At 43.9% G+C, this 21,718-nt stretch overlaps 1 protein-coding gene across 1 annotated transcript in view; it reads left to right on the top strand.

Moving 5' to 3' along the window:
- Nucleotides 1-21,718, top strand: part of CHRNA7 (cholinergic receptor nicotinic alpha 7 subunit) — a 114,935-nt gene that overhangs the window by 50,978 nt on the left and 42,239 nt on the right. Inside the window, 1 exon segment of the mRNA XM_082736329.1 lies at nt 14,060-14,169. Coding sequence (XP_082592455.1) covers nt 14,060-14,169 — 110 coding nt within the window.

Raw genomic sequence — 21,718 nt, 5'->3', positions numbered from 1 at the left:
AATCTGATTTAATCTGTGAGAAGAAATAGAAGAACCATTTTGGTTTCTGAAGAGAAATCCAAAGACTTGCCTGTGCTTTTCAAAAGAGTCTGGCCTCTGATCTCGGAATTTTGACCATTCTTCTGGCTCTACATTCCCCATCCTTTTTGTTCTCTATTTTCTACTTCCTGATTCCAATTATGGAAAGAATAGTATTCACATTGTAGAATGTTACAAGTGTCAAGGGTGTAAGGTTTTATAGGCGAGATAAACACAACACCAGGCAAAGTGGGCGCAAGGCAAGATTTATTAAAGGCACTCTCTGGTGAAGTTTCGGGGCTCAGGAGAAAGGGAGCCAGGAAAGTCGCACTGGGAGGAGGTGCGCACCCTCGGGGCGAGGTTCCTTGACTCTGGAAAGAGGAGTGGGGGAAGTTGCACTGGGAGGGAGTTGGCTGTGGGGGGGGGGGTTGTCTTTTATTTGTTTCCTGCATAGGTATCGGGTTACCTATGGAGATGTGACCTGGGCATACATCCTTTTGGCGGGAGAGTCAAGGGTGAAGGAAAGTGTGGGAGGAGGGTGCAAGATGGCAGGACCCACGGTCATTTCTGTTGTTCCTCCTGCACTCCCGGAGCCCACCAACCCAACAAGGAAGGAAAGAGGAAGGAGGAGGCCCACTTTCTTTCTTTTTTTTTTTTTTAAAGATTTTATTTATTTATTTATTTGACAGAGAGAGATTACAAAGAGAGAGAGAGAGGCAGGCAGAGAGAGAGAGAGGAGGAAGCAGGCTCCCCGCTGAGGAGAGAGTCCGATGCGGGACTTGATTCGAGGACCCTGAGATCATGACCTGAGCCGAAGGCAGTGGCTTAACCCACTGAGCCACCCAGGCGCCCCAGAGGCCTACTTTCTTCATCTGTGATCAAAACAGTTGACTCGAAGAATTTTCAAAACACACATGTATGGAGTTTTCTGACACCAAGTACATGCTCTTTCACACCTATGATCAGTTCTCTGATTCTCTGGACACAGACTGGGTGTCCAGCCTTTCAGTTCTATTCTGATCCTCTCTACCTGGAGTTAGCATCAGATCCTACAAGTCAAGGTCTCAGTCCCGCAAGACTACTCCCAAAGCATGCCAGCCACAGTGTGGGTGTCCAGGCTACTCCTACTTCTGTCCAGCTGAGTTCAAATTCAGAACAGCTCATGGAACTCAAGAAAACACTTATATTTACTGATTTATTATAAAGAATACTGGTCAGGAACAAGTAAATGGAAGAGAGGCATAGGGCAAGGTATGGGGGAGACACAGAGGTTTTCTGCCCTCTGTGGGCTACTGTCCTGGCACCTGGTCACCAACCCATAAGCTCTGAATTTTGTTCAAGGGTTTTTATAATCCATTCTTCATTCTCTCTCCTCTGCCTGGATATTAAGTTTGGGTGGGGCTGAAAAATCCCACCCGGGAGTCAAAGCTTGGTCTCTCTGATGTCCAGCTTCATCCTGGCTACCTGAGGTGATCTAGGGGGTCCACCTTAAGTCACCTCACCTCCTTAGAATAATCTTAGATGGGCTCAGATATATGAATAACAAGAGACATTCCTATCCTCAGGGAATAACCAAGGTTTTAGAAACCCTGTGCCAAGAACCTGGGACATAGACCAAATATGTTTCTTATTATACCAGAGGTACTTTCTCTTCTCTCTCGTTCTCCTGCTATAAATATTTTCATGCATGTGCATGCACACACACTTAAAAAGTTTCCTGTGGGCTCAAGGCAAATTCTAATGAGGCCAGTTCTCAGACGCATGAAAGAATTGGGGTTCCTATGGTGTGTTTCACATCCAGGGCCCCTTCCTCCCTTGTATGTCCCCATAACAACCCTACATAATCATATCTCGAAGACAAAATGAGAAGGGATCCCTCAGAAATGGAAGAGAAGGAAAAGCAGAGATTCTTCCAGATGCTCTGGGAGTGATTATCTGACACTAACTCCAGGTAAAGAGGATCTGAATTGAACCGAATGCCTGGACACCCAGTTCCTGTCCAGAGAATCAAGAACTGGTTGTTGGTGTGAAAGACTTGGCTTTGGAAAATTCCGTACATATGTGTTTTTTTTTGTGGCTGTTTTGTTGTTGTCCTGTTGTTTTAAGATTTTATTTATTTATTTGAGAGACAGAGATGACAAGTAGGCAGAGAGGCAGGCAGAGAGAGAGGAAGGGAAGCAGGCTCCCTGCTGAGCAGAGAGCCTGCTGCAGGGCCTGATCCCAAGGCCCTGGGATCATGACCTGACCTGAAGGCAGAGGCTTTAACCCATTGAGCCACCCAGGTGCCCCACTTATATGTTTTGAAAATTCTTTGAGTCAACCGTTCTGATCCCAGATGAAGAACATGGCTGTCGTTTCTAGGTTGACACTTACTATCAGGTACCCAACATGCCAGGCACAGTTTGTAGGAAGATTTTGTGCAGGACCTCTGCCCTCCAGGGACCTACTTTCTGAGTGGGGAGTGAGTGCTTCAAGAGGATAAAAAACCTCTTTCTGGAACATGATTGCTTACAAGCCCTTTTACATATTCAGTCTTCAGAAATGTTCATGGAAACCTTTGGGGTCCTGGGCTCTGATCCTGCTTGCAGGGCATGCAGAGCCAAGGTTCCTGCTACAGCCTCCTGTGCCCAGTTGATGGTGCCTCTATACCTTTGGGTAAAGCTTGGTTATTACCGCTGTCTTGTCCTATAGGGTCTTGTGAAATGGAGAAGTCCTTCTTTTGCTTTTTTTGGTAAGCCATCATTATTTGTCACATTCCTGCTATGGCCATGTGACTGACCTGCTACTGTACACATTTCATCCTCACAGCACCATCCTGCCCTGCGAGGCAGGGCACCTGTGACGAAGCCACAGCTCAGAGAGGGAGGTTTACCTTGTGAAAAAACAAATTGCAACCAAGTAAGGTTGAAGATCTAATTGGCTTAATTAAATGATCAATTCGAGAGTTGGGCGGCACCCTACCCAGCAAGTAGAGAGGAATGAACTCCCAGGAGTTGCACAAAATGGAAAGTTTTTAAAGGATGGAGGGCAGGGCAAGAAAATTACAAGCAAGAGAAAAGAAAGAATTGTTTCAGACAAGGTCACTTTCCCTGAGAGGGAAGGGTAGGGGGTCTTATCAAGCAGATTATCTCATCTTCCACTGGAGGATAGAGAGGGGCTTTTTTTTTTTTTAATTAATTTATTTTTTTCAGCGTAACAATATTCATTGTTTTTGCACCACACCCAGTGCTCCATGCAATCCGTGCCCTCTCTAATACCCACCACCTGGTTCCCCCAACCTCTCACCCCCACCTCAAAACCCTCAGATTGTTCTTCAGAGTCCATAGTCTCTCATGGTTCACCTCCCCTTCCAATTTCCCTCAACTCCTTTCTCTCCATCTCCCCTTGTCCTCCATGCTATTTGTTATGCTCCACAAATAAGTGAAACCATATGGTGATTGACCCTCTCTGCTTGACTTATTTCACTCAGCATAATCTCTTCCACACCCGTCCATGTTGCTACAAAAGTTGGGTATTCATCCTTTCTGATGGAGGCAGAATACTCCATAGTGTATATGGACCACATCTTCCTTATCCATTCGTCCGTTGAAGGGTCTTGGTTCTTTCCACAGTTTGGCGACTGTGGCCATTGCTGCTCTAAACATTGGGGTACAGATGTCCCTTCTTTTCACGACATCTGTATCTTTGGGGTAAATACCCAGTAGTGCAATTGCAGGGTCATAGGGAAGCTCTATTTTTAATTTCTTGAGGAATCTCCACACTGTTTTCCAAAGTGGGCTTTTGACAGTTGACCTCACTGATGCTGATCAGAAAATTCAAGACTGGCCCTTTAAGGCTTAAATCTCTGGGGTTGATTGAAACTGCAGTTAAGTATTAAGCCCAGTTTGGTGACTTGGCCAAGTAATTTGGGGCCCATGGTTTTTTGTTTAACAACTTGCTTGAGCTCACACAACTGGCTCTGCCACAGGCTTGGTGAGAACCTGGGGCTGCCTGATTTCCACCTCTCCCTGCAGCCCACCTTTCCTGTCCTGAGGTGGGGGAGACCCAGCTTGGCTTCAAGTGAGCAGATGCGAGGCACCTTCTGGAATGATGAGGAGCCCACCTCCTTGTGGTGGGAAGTCTGCCAGTGCAGAGACATTTGCTAAGAAGAACCGGCCACGGTAGAGCCTACAGATCACTCTTTTTTTTTTTTTTAATTAACATATAATGTATTATTTGCCCCAGGGGTACAGGTCTGAGGATCATCAGCTTACACATTTCACAGGAGTCACCATAGCACATACCTTCCCCAATGTCCACAATGCAGCCACCCTATCCCTACCCTCCTACTCCCCAGTGACTCTCAGTTTGTTTCATGAGATTAAGAGTCTCTTATGGTTTGTCTCCCTCTTGATCCCATCTTGTTTCATTTTTCCCTTCCTTAACACCCAAACCACCCACCTTACCTCTCAAATTCCTCATATCAGAGAGATGATATGATACTTGTCTTTCTTTGATTGACTTATTTCGCTCAGCATAATACCCTCTAGTTCCATCCATGTTGTTGTAAAAGGCAAGATTTTGTTCCTTTTGATGGCAGCATAGTATTCCATTGTATATATGTATATACCTCATCTTCTTTATCCATTCATCTGTTCATAGACATCTAGGTTCTTTCCATAGTTTAGCTATTGTGGACATTGCTTCTATAAACATTCAGGGACACGTGTCCCTTCAGATCACTTCATTTGTATCTTTGGGGTAAATACCCAGTAGTGCGATTGCTGGGTCATAGGGTAGCTCTATTTTCAATTTTTTGAGGAACTCCACACTGTTTTCCAGAGTGGCTTCACCAGCTTGCATTCCCACCAACAGTGTAGGAGGGTTCCCCTTTCTCCACATCCTCTCCAACATATGTTGTTTCCTGACTTGTTAATTTTAGCCATTCTGACTGGTGTGAGTTGGTATCTCACTGTGGTTTCGATTTGTATTTCCCTGATGCTGAGTGATGTGGAGCATCATGTGTCTGTTGTCCATTTGGAAATATTCTTTGCAGAATTGTCTGTTCATGTCTTCTGCCCATTTCTTGATTGGATTATTTGTTCTTTGGGTGTTGAGTTTGATAAGTTCTTTCTAGATTTTAGATACTAGCCCTTTATCTGATATGTCATTTGCAAATATCATCTCCTGTTCTGTCAATTATCTTTTGGTTTTGTTTCCTGTTTCCTTTACTATGCAAAAGCTTCTGATCTTGATGAAGTCCTTGCCTTTGGCAGTGTTTCTTGGAAGAGGTTGCTGTGGCTGACTGAGGTAAAGAGGTTGCTGCCTGTGTTCTCCTCAAGGATTTTGGTGGATTCCTGTCTCACATTGAGGTCTTTCATCAACTTTGAGTGTATTTTTGTGTATGGTATACAGAAATGGTCCAGTTTCATTTTCTGCATGTGGCTTTCCAATTTTCCCGACACCATTTGTTGAAGAGACTGTCTTCTTTTCCATTGGACATTCTTTCCTGCTTTGTCAAAGATTAGTTGGACATAGAGTTGAGGGTCTATTTCTGGACTCTATTATGTTCCATTGATCTATGTGTCTGTTTTTGTGCCTATATCATACTGTCTTGATGACAGTTTTGTAATAGAGCTTGAAGTCAGGGATTCTGATGTCACCAACTTTGGCTTTCTTTTTCAACATTCCTCTGGCTATTCAAGGTCTTTTCTGATTCCATATAACTTTTAGGATTATTTGTTCCATTTATTTGGAAAAAATGGTTGGGATTTTGATAGGGATTGTATTAAGTGTGCGGATTGCTTTAGGTAGCATAGGCATTTTCACAATATATACTCTTCCAATCCATGAGCATGGAACATTTTTCCATTTCTTTGTGTGTTCCTCAATTTCTATCATGAATAATTTATAGTTTTCTGAGTGCAGGTTCATTGCCCCTTTGGTTAGGTTTATTCCTAGGTGTCTTATGGTTTTGGGTGCAATTGTAAATGGGATTGTCTCCTTAATTTCTCTTTCTTCTATCTTGCTGTTGGTGTATAGAAATGCAACTGATTTCTGTGCATTGATTTTATATCCTGATATGTTGCTGAATTCTTGTATGAAGTCTAGCAGTTTTGGAGTGATTCTTTTGGGTTTTCCACATAAGTTATCTTATCATCTACAGAGAGTAAGAGTTTGACAACTTCTCTACTGATCTGGATGCCTTTAATTTCTTTTTGTTTTCTGATTGCTGAGGCTAGCACTTCTAGTACTATGTGGAAGAGCAGTGGTGATAGTGGACATACCTGTTGTGTTCCTGACCTTAGGAGAAAAGCTGTCAGGTTTTCACCATTGAGAATGATATTCACTGTGAGTTTTTTATAGATGGCTTTGATGGTATTGAGGTATATAGCTTCTGTCCCTACACTTTGAAGAGTTTTGATGAAGAAAGGATGCTGTACTTTGTCAGATGCTTTTAAAGCATCTATTGAGAGTATCATATGGTTCTTGTTCTTTCTTTTATTAATGTATTATATCACATTGATTGATTTGAGGATGTTAAACTAACCTTGCAACCCAGGAATAAATCCCACCTGGTTATAGTGAATAATCCTTTTATGTACTGTTGCATTCTATTGGCTAGTATTTTGGTGAGAATTTTTGCATCTGTGTTCATCAAGGATATTGGTCTGTAATTCTGCTTTTTGATAGGGTCTGTGTCTGGTTTGGGGATCAGGGTAATGCTGGACTCATAAAATGCATTTAGAAGTTTTCCTTCCATTTCTAGGTTTTGGAATAGTTTCAGAAGAATAGCTACTATTTTTTCTTTAAATGTTTGGTAGAATTCTCCTGGGAAGCTGTCTGGCCCTCGGCCCTTGTTTGGTGGGAGATTTCTTTTTTCAAATTTTATTTATTTATTTGAGAGAGACAGAGAGAGGGCACAAGAAGGGGGGGGGGTGGTCAGAGGGAGAAGCAGACTCCCTGGCAAGCAGGGAGCCTTATGTGGGACTCGATCCCAGGACTTCAGGATCATGACCTGAGCCAAGACAGCCGCCCAACCAACTGAGCCACACAGGTGCCCCTGTTGGGAGATTTTTGATGATTGCTTCAACCTCCTTACTGGTTATGAGTCTGTTCAGGTTTTCTGTTTTCCTAGTTCAGTTTTAGTAGTTTATATGTCTCTAGGAATGCATCCATTTCAAATTGTCAAATTTGCTGGCATATAGTTGCTCATAATTTGTTCTTATAATTGTATTTCTTTGGTGTTAGTTGTGATCTCTTCTCTTTCATTTATGATTTTATTTATTTGGATCCTTTCTCTTTTCTTTTTGATAGTCTGGCCAGGAGTTTATCAATCTTAATAATTCAGTGAACCAGCTCCTAGTTTCCTTGATTTGTTCTACTGGTTTTTTTGGTTTCTATTTCATTGATTTCTGCTCTGATATTCATTATTTTTCTCCTGCTGTGTTTAGGCTTTCTCTGCAGTTCTTTCTCCAGCTCCTTTAGGTGTAGGGTTAGGCTGTGTACTTGAGACCTTTCTTGTTTCTTGAGAAAGGCTTGTATTGCTGTATACTTTCCTCTCAGGACCACCTTTGCTGTGTCCCAAAGATTTTGAAAATTTATGTTTTTATTTTCACTTGTTTCTATGAATATTTTTCAGTTCTTCTTTAATTTCCTGGTTGACTCCTTCATTCTATAGTAGGATGCTCTTTAGCCTCCATGTATTTGAGTTCTTTCCAACTTTCTTCTTGTGATTGAATTCTAGTTTCAGATCATTGTGGTCTGAAAATATTCAGGGAATGATCCCAGTCTTTTGTTATCAGTTGAGACCTGATTTGTGACCCAGGATGTGATCTATTCTGGAGCATGTTCTCTTCTACAAGAGAAGAATGTGTATCCTGTTGCTTTGGGATGGAATGCTCTGAATATATCTGTGATGTCCATCTGGTCCAGTGTGTCATTTAAAGCCTTTATTTCCTTGTTGATCTTTTCCTTAGATGATCTGTCCATTTCAGTAAGGGGCCTCTTAATGTCTCCTACTATTATTGTATTATTGTCATGTTTGCTTGATTTTGTTATTAATTGGTTTATATAATTACTCCCATGTTAGGGGCATGGATATTTAAAATTTTTAGATCTTATTGCTGGACAGACTCTTTAAGTGTGATATAGCATCCTTCCTCATCTCTTATAATCTTTGGTTTAAAGTCTAATCTATCTGATAAAAGGATTGCCATCCCAACTTCATTTTAATGTCTGTTAACACGGTGAATTGTTTTCCACCCCATCGCTTTAAATCTGGAAGTGTTTTTGAGTTTAAAATGAGTTTCTTATAAACAGCATCTATAGGTCTTGTTTTTTTATCCATTTGATACTCTGTCTTTTGAATGGGATATTTAGCCCATTTACATCAAAGGATATGAACTTAGTTTCAAAGGTAACTATCAAAGGATATGAACTTAGTTTCATTGTATTGCCTGTAAGGTGACTGTTACTGTATATTGTCTCTGTTCCTTTATGGTCTGTTACTTTTAGGTCCTCTCTTTGCTTAGAAGACCGCTTTTAATATTTCCTGTAGGGCTGGTTTAGTGTTTGCAAATTCTTTTAATTTTTGTTTATCCTGGAAACTTGATATCTCTCCTTCTATTTTCAGGGACAATCTAGCTGGATATAGTATTCTTGCCTGCATATTTTTCTCATTTAGTGCTCTGTATATATCATGCCAGTCCTTTCTGGCCTTCCATGTCTCTGTGGATAGGTCTGCTGCCAGCCTAACATTTCTAAGATTGTATGTTACAGACCTCTTGTCCCAATCTTCTTTCAGGATTTTCTCTTTGTCACTGAGACTTGTAAGTTTTACTATTAGATGATGGAGTGTGGATTTTGAGGGGGGTTCTCTGTGCCTCCTGGATTTTGATGCTTGTTCCTATGCCATATTAGGGAAATTCTTTACTATAATTTGCTCCAATACACCCTCCTTCTGCTGATCTCTCTCTTTCTCTTCTTCTGAGATCCCAGTTATTCCAATATTGTTTTGTCTTATGGTATTGTAAAGTTTTATAGGCGAGATAAAATGACACCAGGCGAGGTAGGCACAAGGCACGATTTATTAAAGGCACTCTCCGGCGAAGTTTCAGGGCTCAAGAAAAGAGGAGCCAGGAATGTCGCACAGGAAGGAGGTGTGAACCCTCGGGCGAGGTTCCATGATCTGGAAAGCAGAGTTGGGGAAGTCACGCTGGGAGGGAGGCGGTGGGGGTCTTTTATCGGGCCAAGGCAGGGCATGGGCTCACATCCATATATGGTAGGGTGTTTGATGATCGGAGGCATCCTGATACTTCTGTTTCCTGCATTGGTATCAGGTTACCTATGGAGATGTGACCTGGGCATACATCCTTTTGGCAGGAGGGTCAAGGGTTGAAGAATAGGGGGAGGGGGCTGGAAGATGGCGCCCCCAGCGGTCATTTCTATTATTCCTCCTGCATTCCCAGGCTGCTGACCCAACAGGTATCACTTATCTTTTGAAGTCTCCCCTCATGGTCCAGTAGTTGTTTGTCTCTCTTTTGCCTAGCTTCTTTATTCTCCAGCATTTGGTTTTCTATAACACTAATTCTATCTTCTGCCTCATATATCTGAGCAGTAAGAGCCTCCATTTTTTATTAAATTTCAATAATAGCTTTTTTGATATCAACTTTGTTAGATTTTAGTTCTTTTATATCTCCAGAAAGGACTTTTATTTCTCCAGAAAGGGTTTCTCTAATATCTTCCATGCTTTTTTAGAGCCCAGCTAGCACCTTGATATTCATCATTCTGAACTCTAGTTCTGACATATTGCTAATGTCCATATTGATTAGATCCCTAGCTGTTGTTCCTGCCTCTAGTTATTCTTCTTCTAATTCTTTTTTTTTTTTTTTTGTGGTGAATTTTTTTGCCTTGTCGTTTTATCCAGATAAGAATAGAAGAATGAGAGAACAAAATACTGAAAATGGTAGCAAAGACCCCAGAAAAATAAGATGCTAACCAAATCAGAAGAGACACAAAACAAGGGGGAGAAGAAAGGGGGCAAAATGAAAAAATAAAAAAATAAATAAAATTATATATATATTAGACTGGTGAATAGAACAGAGCCACCCACTTAATTTTGGGTGTATTTTGGTCTCTTAGAAGAAACTACCTCCCAAAATTTAAAGAAAGAAAACTTAAATATATATGAAAATAAGGGTAAAGATGATGAAGGGATGCAATATGACTATACAGATGAAAATTTTAAAAGATTCTAAAAAAGGGGGGCACCTAGGTGGCTCAGTGGGTTAAGCCTCTGCCTTCTGCTCAGGTCATGATCCCAGGATCCTGGGATCGAGCCTTGTATCAGGCTCTCTACTCAGCAGGGAGCTTGCTTCCTCCTCTCTCTTTGCCTGCTTCTCTGCCTATTTGTGATCTCTGTCTGTCAAATAAATAAATAAAATTTAAAAAAAAAGATTCTAAAAAAGGAATTGATAAGAAGTTATTTGGAAAAAAAAGAGGAGAAAATGTGATCAGATTGGAGACTAGAACAAATCTGTGCACTAGATTTTGGGTATATTTTGATCTATTAGAAAATATGTCCAAATTTTTAAGAAAAAAATATCTATACATATACAGTAAATAAGGTTAAATACAATGAAGGGATAAAATATGACTATACTAATGAAAATTTATGGAGTCAGATGTGCTACCATTGCACTACGATGTCACTACCAATGAAAATTTAAAAAGTTTTTTTGAAAAAGGTATTTATAAGATAAAATAGTTAAAAAATGTTAAAATAGGAAAGAAGAAAAGTTAAAAAAATAGAACAAGAAAATAATAAAATTTAAAAAATTTATCTTTGAAAGACAAAAGGATCATGGGGGGAAGCCATGAATTCTATGTATTGCTTTCCCCTAGCTCTGGAGTTCCACAGTTCTCACTGATTAGCAAACTTGGTCTTGGCTGGATGTTCTTGCTGATCTGGGGAAGGGGCCTCTTGCAGTGATTCTCAGATGTCTTTGCCTGAGGTGGAATTGCACTGCCCTTGATATTGCCAGGGGCCAGGCTAAGTAATCTGCTCGGGTTCACTCTAGGTAGATTTTGTTCCCTGAATGCTTTCCATACAGCTTTGGAGGATGAGAATGAATATGGCAGCCTTTCAGTCTCCTGTCCAGAGGAGCCAAGAACTCAGGGCCCCACTCCTCAGAGAAAAGCAGTTAATCCCTCCTGTCTCCCTGGTCTCTAGCCATCCAGCACTGTGCTCATCCAGCCTGTGATGTGCATTTCTATATCTGGTGCACAGCCCTGTTTGGAGACTCCAAATCCAGCAGATTCCTGCAGCATGCTCCCGCGTCACTTCTCCCAGAGGAGGAAGAAGGAGAGGTCTCTGGATCTGCCACTTGTGGGGTCCCCACTCGAAGAACAGTGGCCCAACTCTGCCTCAGACCACAGTTTAAGGTGGCCCGGAGCTGAGAGCCCACTGCTCAGCTCCATCTCTGTAGCCAGCTTCATCACTCTGATACCTAGGAACTCTGCCACACTCAGGTCTTTCTGTGACCCCATGGGTCCTGAGACCACACTGTCCCTCCAAGGGCTCCACCCTCTGCTTAGCCTCTGGAGCGATATCCCTCAGTGGAGCAGACTTCTAAAAGTTCCAATTTTGTGCTCCGCTGCTCTCTCACTTCCTGGGAGCTGGCCCCTTCCCCCGCGGTCCTTGTTTCCATTGCTTTGGATTCACTTCTCCACATGTCCTACTTTCCAGAAAGTGGTCGATTTTCTGTTCCAAGAATTGCTGCTCTTCTTCTCTTCTATCTCTTGTTGAGTTTGTAGGTGTTCAGAATGGTCTGATAACTAGGTAGCTGAACTCCTGGGACCTGATGATATTTTAGTCTGCTAATCCTCCACCATCTTGCTTCCTTCTATATCCTGATCACTCTTCTTGAAGTCAAACAATGCAGCCCTGAGTCTTGACCCAGTGATTGAAAGAAAGGATGTTGCTTCTCTGTGCTCCAGTCTCCTCTTGTAAATAGGAATAGTTGTCATGCTAGTATTCCTGGATCATGGCCAGCGAGGTACACATGACTTGAAACAAACAAGATGGTCAGGGTATATGCCTACAGGACACATGCAGCTAAGATCATGATTCGGGTAGGGGGAGAATGCTGGGGAGGTAGCCAAGAGCTCACACATGGTGCCATCAGAAGAGGCTGAGCTTTGACCAACCAACCAAGCACTCCCACTCCCTGCCTTACCTCCCTGCTCTGCTCCTCATTTCAGCAGGCTGGGGAGATGGGTATTTTCTTCCCCTGCACATCTTCATTCTGGGAGCCATGTGACCCTCATTAACATATTGAGAGTAACAGGCTATGCAATAATGAGTCACCAACCCAGAGAAGCATCCCAGGGTAAGATGAGATTCTAGTAAGGAAATCACAGGTGTTGGGTATGAACGGGCTCATCACCAGGACAAAGGAGGAAAAAGAATGGTGCCCTGGGCCGGTGGCTACAGAGATGGAGCAGTCTGGAGCAAACACAGTTTGTTGATGCCCAGGGATTCCTGCAAACCAGCTTCACCAAGACTGGCCCTCTGGGAACTTTCCTTCCCCTCTCCTCCACCAACCACCCACATCAATTAGAACTAACAGTGGGGTGGCTTTCTATCCTAAATACCCCCAGGTGATTCTCCAGCACATTATGCATTGACAAATCTTCATTCTCAGAGGCTCCTGGCTGTCAAGTGACATTACTCTCCCAGCTATTCCCTCTCATCTGACTTCAGATGGTCCCAGAAGTGGGACCACCTTTCCAGATACTTACCTGTCCTCTCCAGAGGATGCAGGGATCTCTGGGACATGCTCTGTGATCCACTACCACTTGGCTGCAATTCACAAATCTCAACAGCTTTGAAAATTAAAGGACTTTTGTCTCCCTTGATGTTGTTTTTGTAACTCTGCATCAGACTCATGGAGTTTAAAAATCAAACTGAAATAGATATGCAGTGAAGGCATTTATTTTTCTGACTTAGTATCAGTATGCATGTTTTTCAGCAGAAATAATGATAAGTTTGATTATGGGAGTTGCCTTGGTCCCAGCTGGAAGTGTTGTATCAGATACCTTTCTAAGTCTGAGAAGGTCTGAGCTCCAGGGAGACTGGGTACAGGATGGGGCGTTTGCTTGGGTCTTCTCTGATTATGGCACATTTATAGGAGCTGCTGAGTCCAAATGGGCTAGCTCAGCAACCCTGGCTTGGTGGTGCTCTTTGTATATAGCAGCTGCCTGTGGGATCCTTCCTGACCAGTCTTTATAGAGCTAGTGGACTCCAGGTAGGACTGGGGTATGTGGTCCTGGACAAGGGACCCCAGGCACGGGCCTTCCTCTGGCAGAGGTCACTCAAGAACCAATTTAAGGCCTGGCCCCAAGGAGATGCACCTGTGCTGGTGTGTCTAGGACTATTTCTTGAGTCCTCATCTGCACACTTGTCCTGATTCAGTGTTTTACCACCAAGGCCAAGTGTTTGTATTTTTCGGTTGTGACATCAGAAGCACTATTCCTGCCTGAGAATACAGACTCCAGTCCAAAAACAGCCCCCCATTAGAAGGTTCTGAGAGGTTCCCCAGCAGCTGCACAAAATTGTTTCATGGAAATAAATATTCTCCTTTTTTCCAGCTCAGTTCGTATTCCAGTTGAAGTAAGTGAATTTATTTTTCCCAAGTGTCCTTTCAGTGGAGAACTTTGAAAGCAGAACAGTCACTCATTTGGCTAGAAAAACCCCATCTGCTGTGGGAGGGAAAGGCTTGAGGGCATGCAGTGGACCAGAATTAACTTTACCGCTACCGTCTGAATGTAATCATGGTGACAGCCGAATCTTAAATGTGATTTTTTTGTGCTATTGATGGTCATTTTGGAAGAGATTATTTAATTCTCAGTTTCCTTATATTTTGTAGATAACAATTAAATTGTGTAAATAAGTATCTGGATCTCGTTTTGGCTCTAAGTGTATCTAATAATCTTGTAGAAGAAATATAAGTAGGCAGGGAAGCAAAGTGCTGCTAATGTCATTGTATCTGTGTGTCAGTCTTGGACAGATTACTATTTACAATGGAATATGTCAGAATATCCGGGTGTGAAGACTGTCCGTTTCCCAGATGGCCTGATTTGGAAGCCAGACATTCTTCTCTATAACAGGTAAGCATGCTGGACAAAAGGAAAAATGATTTTATTCTTACATACATGTAATAACCAAGCATATTTACATATTTTATAGAAACACTGGATACATTATCTGTATTGAGATCATTGCTGTCCATGATGCTTTGTGAATGCCCAGGCCTTTGAGCAGCCTTCTGCCTCCCCCCATGTTCTCTGCTGTGGCATGCAGGCTTGTATTACTTACTACTCTCCCTATGATGACCATGTCTCTAGGACTGTGCATGATAGATACATACATACTTTTGTACATATTGGCACTGAGGCATTTTTGCATGTGGAAGTAACCTTTGCACCTGAATGGCAGCATTATGGTCACAGCATAAGTTGCTGGCCAATGGCGTGCATGACTGGAATCTACTCTTTGGACCCAGGTCCTCATTGGGTGCGTTCCCCAACGTGCATTGGGAGAGTCCCACTGTGTGTAGCTGGGTGCATGAGATCGTCATCTCTAGCTGTGCTTGGAAGCTCGTGATACAGGTCGAGTGACAGAAGGCACATAACAGTCCTATTCTAATAGTCCTCCTGCTCCTGAGGTCAAGAAATGAGGGATTCATTAGTAATCCAGGACATTCTGATTTGTAGACTAGATGCCCAAAAGGCAAGTATTCAGGCAGAGTAAATTTCTAGAAGCACAAAATTTTGGGCTAAGCTACATGATCAAAATAGGGATCCAGAACATCTCTTTCCAGTAAGGTGTAGAATATGATAATGAATTTAATGTAAAAGAAAGATGTTTCCTAGTGGTAACTGCTGCCTTTGGTCCTACCTGGAAAAGAAGGAAGCCCCATACCTTCCTGACTTAGGAAACAGTGTGACCAATGTGACCATTGAAATCAAAGGCCCTTGCCTTTGATTTCCACAGAGTGGTTCTGGGACCAGCTGATATGTTTGTCCTATATTGACTGCTTCCAGGAGGCTGGATGATTCTTATCTTGTATCAGCTATTAATTTGCTGGAGATTACATTTCATTTGAATTATTGGGCCTGTTTTTAGAAGAATATTATCCCTTCCTGATTTGCTGCCAGACTTCAGCTCCTTAAATTAGTTCCAATACCTGAGTTTTGCAACATGTCTAAAGTCAGAGTACGTGGTCCCCTACGGAGTAGGTGAAGCACATGAAATCCTATGGCTCATCTTTTGGGTCCTCAGTGTCCCAGGACTGCCATAAGAAAATACCACAGACTGAGTGACTAGAACAACAAGAATTTGTTTTCTCACAGAATTGTTTTTTTGTTTTTGTTTTGTTTTGTTTTGTTTTTTTAAGATTTATTTAACAGAGAGAGAGAGATTACAAACGGGCAGAGAGAGAGGGGGAAGCAGACTCTCTGCTGAGGAGAGAGCCTGACATAGGACTCAATCCCAGGACCCTGAGACCATGACTGAGCTGAAGGCAGAGGCTTAACCCACTGAGCCACCCAGGTGCCCTCAGAAATGTCTTTTATTTTGGAGCCTGGAAGCCCAAGATTATGGTGTCAGCAGGTTTCCTTCTTCTGAGGCTCCTCTCCTGTAACTTGCAGATGTCCTTCTTCTCCCTCTGTCTTCATATGGCCCTCCCTCTGTGCATGTCTGTGCTCTGTGATCTCTTGTGAGGACAACTATCATACTGGATTAGGGCCCACTCTAATGACCTCATTTTAACTTAGCTTCCTCTTTAAAGATTGTCCAAATACAGTCACGTACTGAGGTACTTCAGCATAGGACCTAGGACTTCAGCGTGTGAATTTGAAGGAAACACAATTCAGCCCCTAACAGGGGCACTGCAGTTGACTCCTTAAGGACAACGAGTCAGGACTGGAGAAGTCCGAGTTGGAATCTTAGCTGTAATGTTTACTGTGTGTACAACTGTGAAGTCTCAGACTCCTGCTTTGCAGAACGGGGGAGATGCCAGCTTCACAGAATTTGGAAGGGATCACTCTGTGGATGTACCTAGCATGCCCGGTGTGGTACTTGGCAAAGACTGAATGGCAGTGCATTTACAGAGATGGTAATGAGGATTTCCGCGTAGAGTAAGAGGGTATGGCAATGCAGAAGGAAATGTCTGTACGGGTTTTGCATTGTGCCTAACTTAGTTCTTTTTTATTTGAAGTCAAGAATAAATATTACAATGTGGTAGAATCTTTTCTTTTTATAAAGATTTTTATTTATTTATTTGACAGAGAGATCACAAGTAAGCAGCGAGGCAGTTAGAGAGAGAGGAGGAAGCAGGCTTCCCACTGAGCAAGGAGCCCGATTTGGGACTTGATCCCAGGGCCCTAAGATCGTGACCTGAGCCAAAGGCAGAGACTTAACCCACTGAGCCACCCAGGTGCCCCGGTAGAATCTTAATAAGGCCATAAAGATGGTTTTTATGGTTTATATGGAGGGCCTCAAACCCTAATAAATAAAATGTTTGATGATTCTAATGTTCTGGATAATGAAGAGTTACCAAGAATTCTATATAAACTGAATTTCAAGGAGCAAAGGAAAAGTCTCCACCTGCCATCACCAGGGAGCAGGCCCTCAGAAATAATGCTTCCCCCCATATGTCTGACCCAACCAATGGCCCCAGAAACCCTTTCCTCTCAGTTTCCCCCTGAGCTCTAAATAACTATCTTTTTTTTTTTTTTTCCCTCTTTTCCCCACCTCCCTGCTGGCCACATTCATTATTTCCTCTCATAGAATCTGTAGAGGCTGCCTCCTCTTCAGCTTCAGTTTTTCTGAGAAATGAGAGGTAGAGCCTCCTTTCTGAAGTAATTGTTAAATATATGGCTTGCATGCCCACACAAACATGTTGTAGCATAAGCAGGTTACAGAATATATTTTAAGCCTGTCATAGACACAGTGTCATTTATCCTTTGCTGTTTGACAGACTACCCTGAACTTGGTGTCTTAAAAAATTGTGGACATGTTACTTCTCACCAGGCTATGGACTGACTGGATCCCTGTGGTTGCCTGTCTCTGCACGTGAAATGTCGGCAGGAAGCAGGGGCCTGGGGCTCAGACAGGCTGGAATGTGGAGGGCCGCAGCACCATGGCTGGCAGGGATGGCAGCTGCCGGTGGGAGCTCAGCTGGGGCTGTCACCTCTGCCGCCTCAGCTTCCTTTTAAAAATCTTTTCCACTTGGTATGGGCATCCCCCAGTGGGGTGCTTGAAGAGGAAGGAAGTGAGGGCCACGAGGCTCTGTAGGGACTGGTCATATAAGAACCCCAGAATAGCCCCTTCACTACACCCTGTTGGGCAGAATAGCCAAGGGCTCAGCTTGGATCAGGGGAGCAGAAGTCAACCTCACCAGGGCACGCAGGGAGGGAGGGAAAGGAAGACAAAGGTATGCTGGGCTCTGTGGAAGGGAAGGGGTGAAACATGAAGGCCAGATTCGATGGTTGTGGGGGGAGGGGATGAAGAACCAAAACAGACACGTGTAATGAAGGAGGACTCCGTTAAGTGCACCCTGGAGGGACCTGTAGAAGGGAGAGAGTGCACAGGGAGGCAAGCAGAGAGAGCTTCCCAACATCCTCTCATCCCCTGACTCCATTCACTGGCTTACCTCTGCTGTCCGGACAGAAGTCACAAGGCCTGGCCAGCAGGCGGGAGTGGCCCAGCCCATCCCCTCCAGCTGCCTCTTAACACGTGCTGCTCCCTAGCTAGAAGTTTGTCTTCTAGCTCCTTGGTGTGTCTGGACTCTCCCACTACAGGACATCTCTCTGAGCTCCCCTCTTGACATGGTCACTCTTCTGTCCTCCCTCGGGCCTCAGCTTGATGCCCTATCCCACTGAGTCCCTGGTGTGTGTCTCTCTGTCACGCTCTGTCACAGAAAGAGGCCCTGCCGCCCATAGCACATGGGGTCTAGAGGGTGGTTAATACATATTTGTGCACAGGCAGGATAGAAGGAGGAAGGGAGGATGCAGGAGTTAAGAGGAGCGAGGGAAGATGATGGAGCCATGTGATGTGGGTGCTGTTAAGAACAGCAGGGAAAGAAGAAAAAGAAATCGTATGGGCAAGCTGGAAAATACGAACCTGTAATGGAGCCAAAAAATTGACACAGGAAGTAGCAAAAACAGGCTTGAATTTAATAGGATCCTGACCTTCTGATATTCCGTTATTAGAGATTTTGAGAGATGTTGAGCTTAATACTTTCTGCCAGCTTCCAGGCACTCCAAATGGTATGTTCCCTCAGTAGGCTTGTGAGATGGTTCATTAGCATGTTGTGTTTGCAGGGGGAGCTTTTTTCCTAAAGGACGGGGGCATACCAGCATTTCTGTGTAAGTCATGGTTTTAAAAGGAGCATTGATTCAGGTTAGGGGAAGCATCACAAACATGTCCATCACGTTTCTTGGTCTATTCTGGTTTGATAATGGAGTCCAAGTGTGAGCCACTAATGGTTTTTGGGATAGAATACATTTTCTGTGCTTTGAAGAGGCTGGGTCACTGCAAAACAGCCATCTCTGCATCATTTCTGGGATAGGATGCTTTATTTCCCTGATGGATGGAGAACAAGTTACAGTGCTGCCAGCCAGCTGGCCGGCTTGCTCTGAGGAGAGGACGGACGCTGATAAAAGCATCCCTGCCGGATGCTGATCCCAGTAGTTTCTCGGTTGCTTTATTCTGCTTTACTTTAAGCCTGCAGTTCAAGGATTTTTCTGAACACAGCCTTGCTCAAAGTGAGTAGCAATTGTGGATAGCTTTTCATGATTTTCACATTTGGATGGAATGAAAGGCGTCCATTATCAGCAGTCGACTCATAGAAGAAAGCCTGAACCGCGGGGACACCTTGGCTTGCCCTGCACTGTGCAACCACAGGCAACTGCCTCCGCCTCTCTGGGCTTCTCCATTCCTGAGCTGCTCAATCAGTTATAATAGTGGAATCTTTGCTGATGAATGTATTTGAAGGTGTTTTTGTTGGCTCTGTATTTTTAGGACAGCATGATGTGTCAACCATCCCTTTCTTACCGCCTGTGCAAAATTGCATTTCCATGTCTGCAGGCTCATGTCTGGCTCAGAGACTCCAGTCCCCTGGCTATAGCCTTCTTTCTGTCATGTATTCCCATAACCCTGTACCTGATAGCAGAGCCTAGGGAAAGGGTGATGTGTGCAGAACAAGCCTGGATGCAGTGTATTCCAGCCCATGAGGGCCAGTAATTGTGTGCTAATCAGTGACTCACCCATGAAATAGAGTTTATTTCCTTTCCAAGTGTCTTTTGTTCCCCCCAGCAGTCAATCTATGACAAGTATTTCAGCACATGGTTTATTTGGGAGAAGCGAGACAGGGAAGGAAGGAAGCCAATGTAAGATGAATTAAAAAGCAAGCTACTGCTCTGGGCAGTGGGGCCCATTCTCACTGGAAACCTCTGGGCTATTTATCTGCCAGCTGCCCTCTGCCTGTGATAGGTGGACCGCTGCTTCCAGGAATGTCACCTCCCTGACACCACCTCTGCTTGCCTGCCCTGTGCAGAGACCGAGTGTGAGTTGGTCCTCAAACCTCAAGCCGGGCTGCTGATGCCTGCAATAGGCAGATGTCAGGGCCTTGGGCCTGGGAAGGATGGCTGTCATCCTGGTCAGCTGCAGTGCAGATGAGTTGCACACTCACGTTTCAGTCGTTGTCACCTTGGCCTGATTGAGGTTCCAGTGCAGTTCCCTCTGTTGTGGAAGGCAGCAGTGATGCAAGTAGGAGGGAGAACACCGTAAGGACTAGGCGGGTTTCTCAGCCAAAGCAGAGAGGAGACAGGCAGGTAGCAAAGGTAACAGAGAAGAGCCAGGACCTATATTCTTGCGAGTGACCTTAGCCCCTCTGTGACCTTCGTGTGTTATCATGGTTTCACATCAGTCTACATATGCAAAGGGATTTTAGGGAGCGAATCTCTTATTCAGTGTTGTCACTGTTAATGCCTCGTGGAGAAGGTTAATGAGTTAGTACTCAACAGCCCATGTGCAGTGATGGCTGGTTGTGGGGGGTGGGGCTGGAGGCAGGAGGCCATCACCGAAAGGACATCAGTAGCGGCTCTTAGATGCAGCAGAACTCTCCAGTTGAACAAAGGTAATTTTGCAACTATAGACCTCCCAGCGAAGGAGGTTTTAGGATGTGCTGTTACAGCATTATCTGCTTTATCAAACATTCAGACCTACTCTGGAGGGAGGCTGTTCCTAAGAAGGTATAACAGGAAGAGATCGGAGCAGTCACCTGTTTTCAAGAAGTGAGTGGAACGATCTGATCTATGTGTGCATTTCCAAAACTGTCCTCCGAGCTGTCTGCCCAAACCTCCCCTTTCTTACCCCTGTGCCTTTGATGTTTGTTTTTAATTTGTTCGTTCACTGAACCAATATTTAGTGAAGGCTTATGTGCTGTTATCACACACTGTCTAGGATCTGAGGACACAGCAGCGATCAAGACAGACAGAAATCCCGGCTCTCTAGAGAAAGGGAGAGAGAGAAAAGATGGGAGCACACACGCCAGATTATAGGGGCTCCAAGAACAAGAAAGCAGGGAGAGAAGATAGGGAGTGGTAGAGCCATGGGTAAGATGTGAGGTCAGCAGAAGGTCCAGAGGAGGTGGGGTAACAAGTCATGTGGCATCAGGGAGATGAATGTTCTTGATTGAAAGAATAAGGCCTCTCAGGAAAGGTTATAAAAAGCCTTGCAATGTGAGAGCAAAACAGACAAGAGAAAGATGACCAGGTGGCCTACGGCATGCTGTGTGTGGTCACACCCACCTTCTAGGTTAGCAGAAACTATCTCAAACTCTGTCATGGACTTTGAACTACTTTCCAACTCTGTACATTCTAGGAAACCGAGAGTAATGCATTTAAATGACTGCAGTGCATAGAGAAGCAAATGGATTTTGTCTCCTGGGCTGATTTCTCCGTTAACAGATCTGATCCCCACTCTTGATTGCCTTTGTATGTGTCTACTTTCTGGATGCTCCTTAGAATTGGTTTTTGACACCTTGCTTCTTCCCTAATTAATTAATGATTAAGTAAAGATTTTGACACATGTTCACTTTGTATTTTGTGCAAGTGTCATGCTTTTATCTTTGAGAGAATTTACCTTTTTTGATCACTCTCAGATAGGAACATGCCATTTGGGTCTGTCTGGGAACACGAGGGAGAGTGTGGCTGGAGTGCGTGGGTGGAGAAGGGCAGAGACATGATGGGATGTGGCCCAAGTATTCGAGGGCTTGGCTCTTATCAAGAATGAGATGGGAGAGGCTCTCATCCTTTTTGTAGAATTTAATTTCTTTCTTTCTCTGAATAATTGTCAAAATACTTATTCATATTCTCCTTCTGACTCCTCCTTCTGCCACCAGATGGTTCCCATCCCATGGTTATTTTGTCCAGAAGTTACCTGTTCTCTGCTTGCACACTGCTCCCAGCCGATGGCAGAGGATGTGTTTTGCTTCTGTTTCCTCTAGCTTTTTGGTCATGCTGAGTGGGGGAGGGCGCATGAACACATGCCGTCATTCAGCCACTGTTAGCCCACATACTTGTCTGCCTCAAGCTGACTCAGAGGCCAGCCTGTCTGCACTGGACATCACAGACTGTCCCTGCTGGACCT

This window comes from Mustela nivalis (genome assembly GCF_964662115.1).
Source record: "Mustela nivalis genome assembly, chromosome: 6".
NCBI lineage: Eukaryota > Metazoa > Chordata > Mammalia > Carnivora > Mustelidae > Mustela > Mustela nivalis.
The sequence above is the reverse complement of the archived record's forward strand: the minus strand, read 5'-3'. Positions and strand labels throughout refer to the sequence as shown.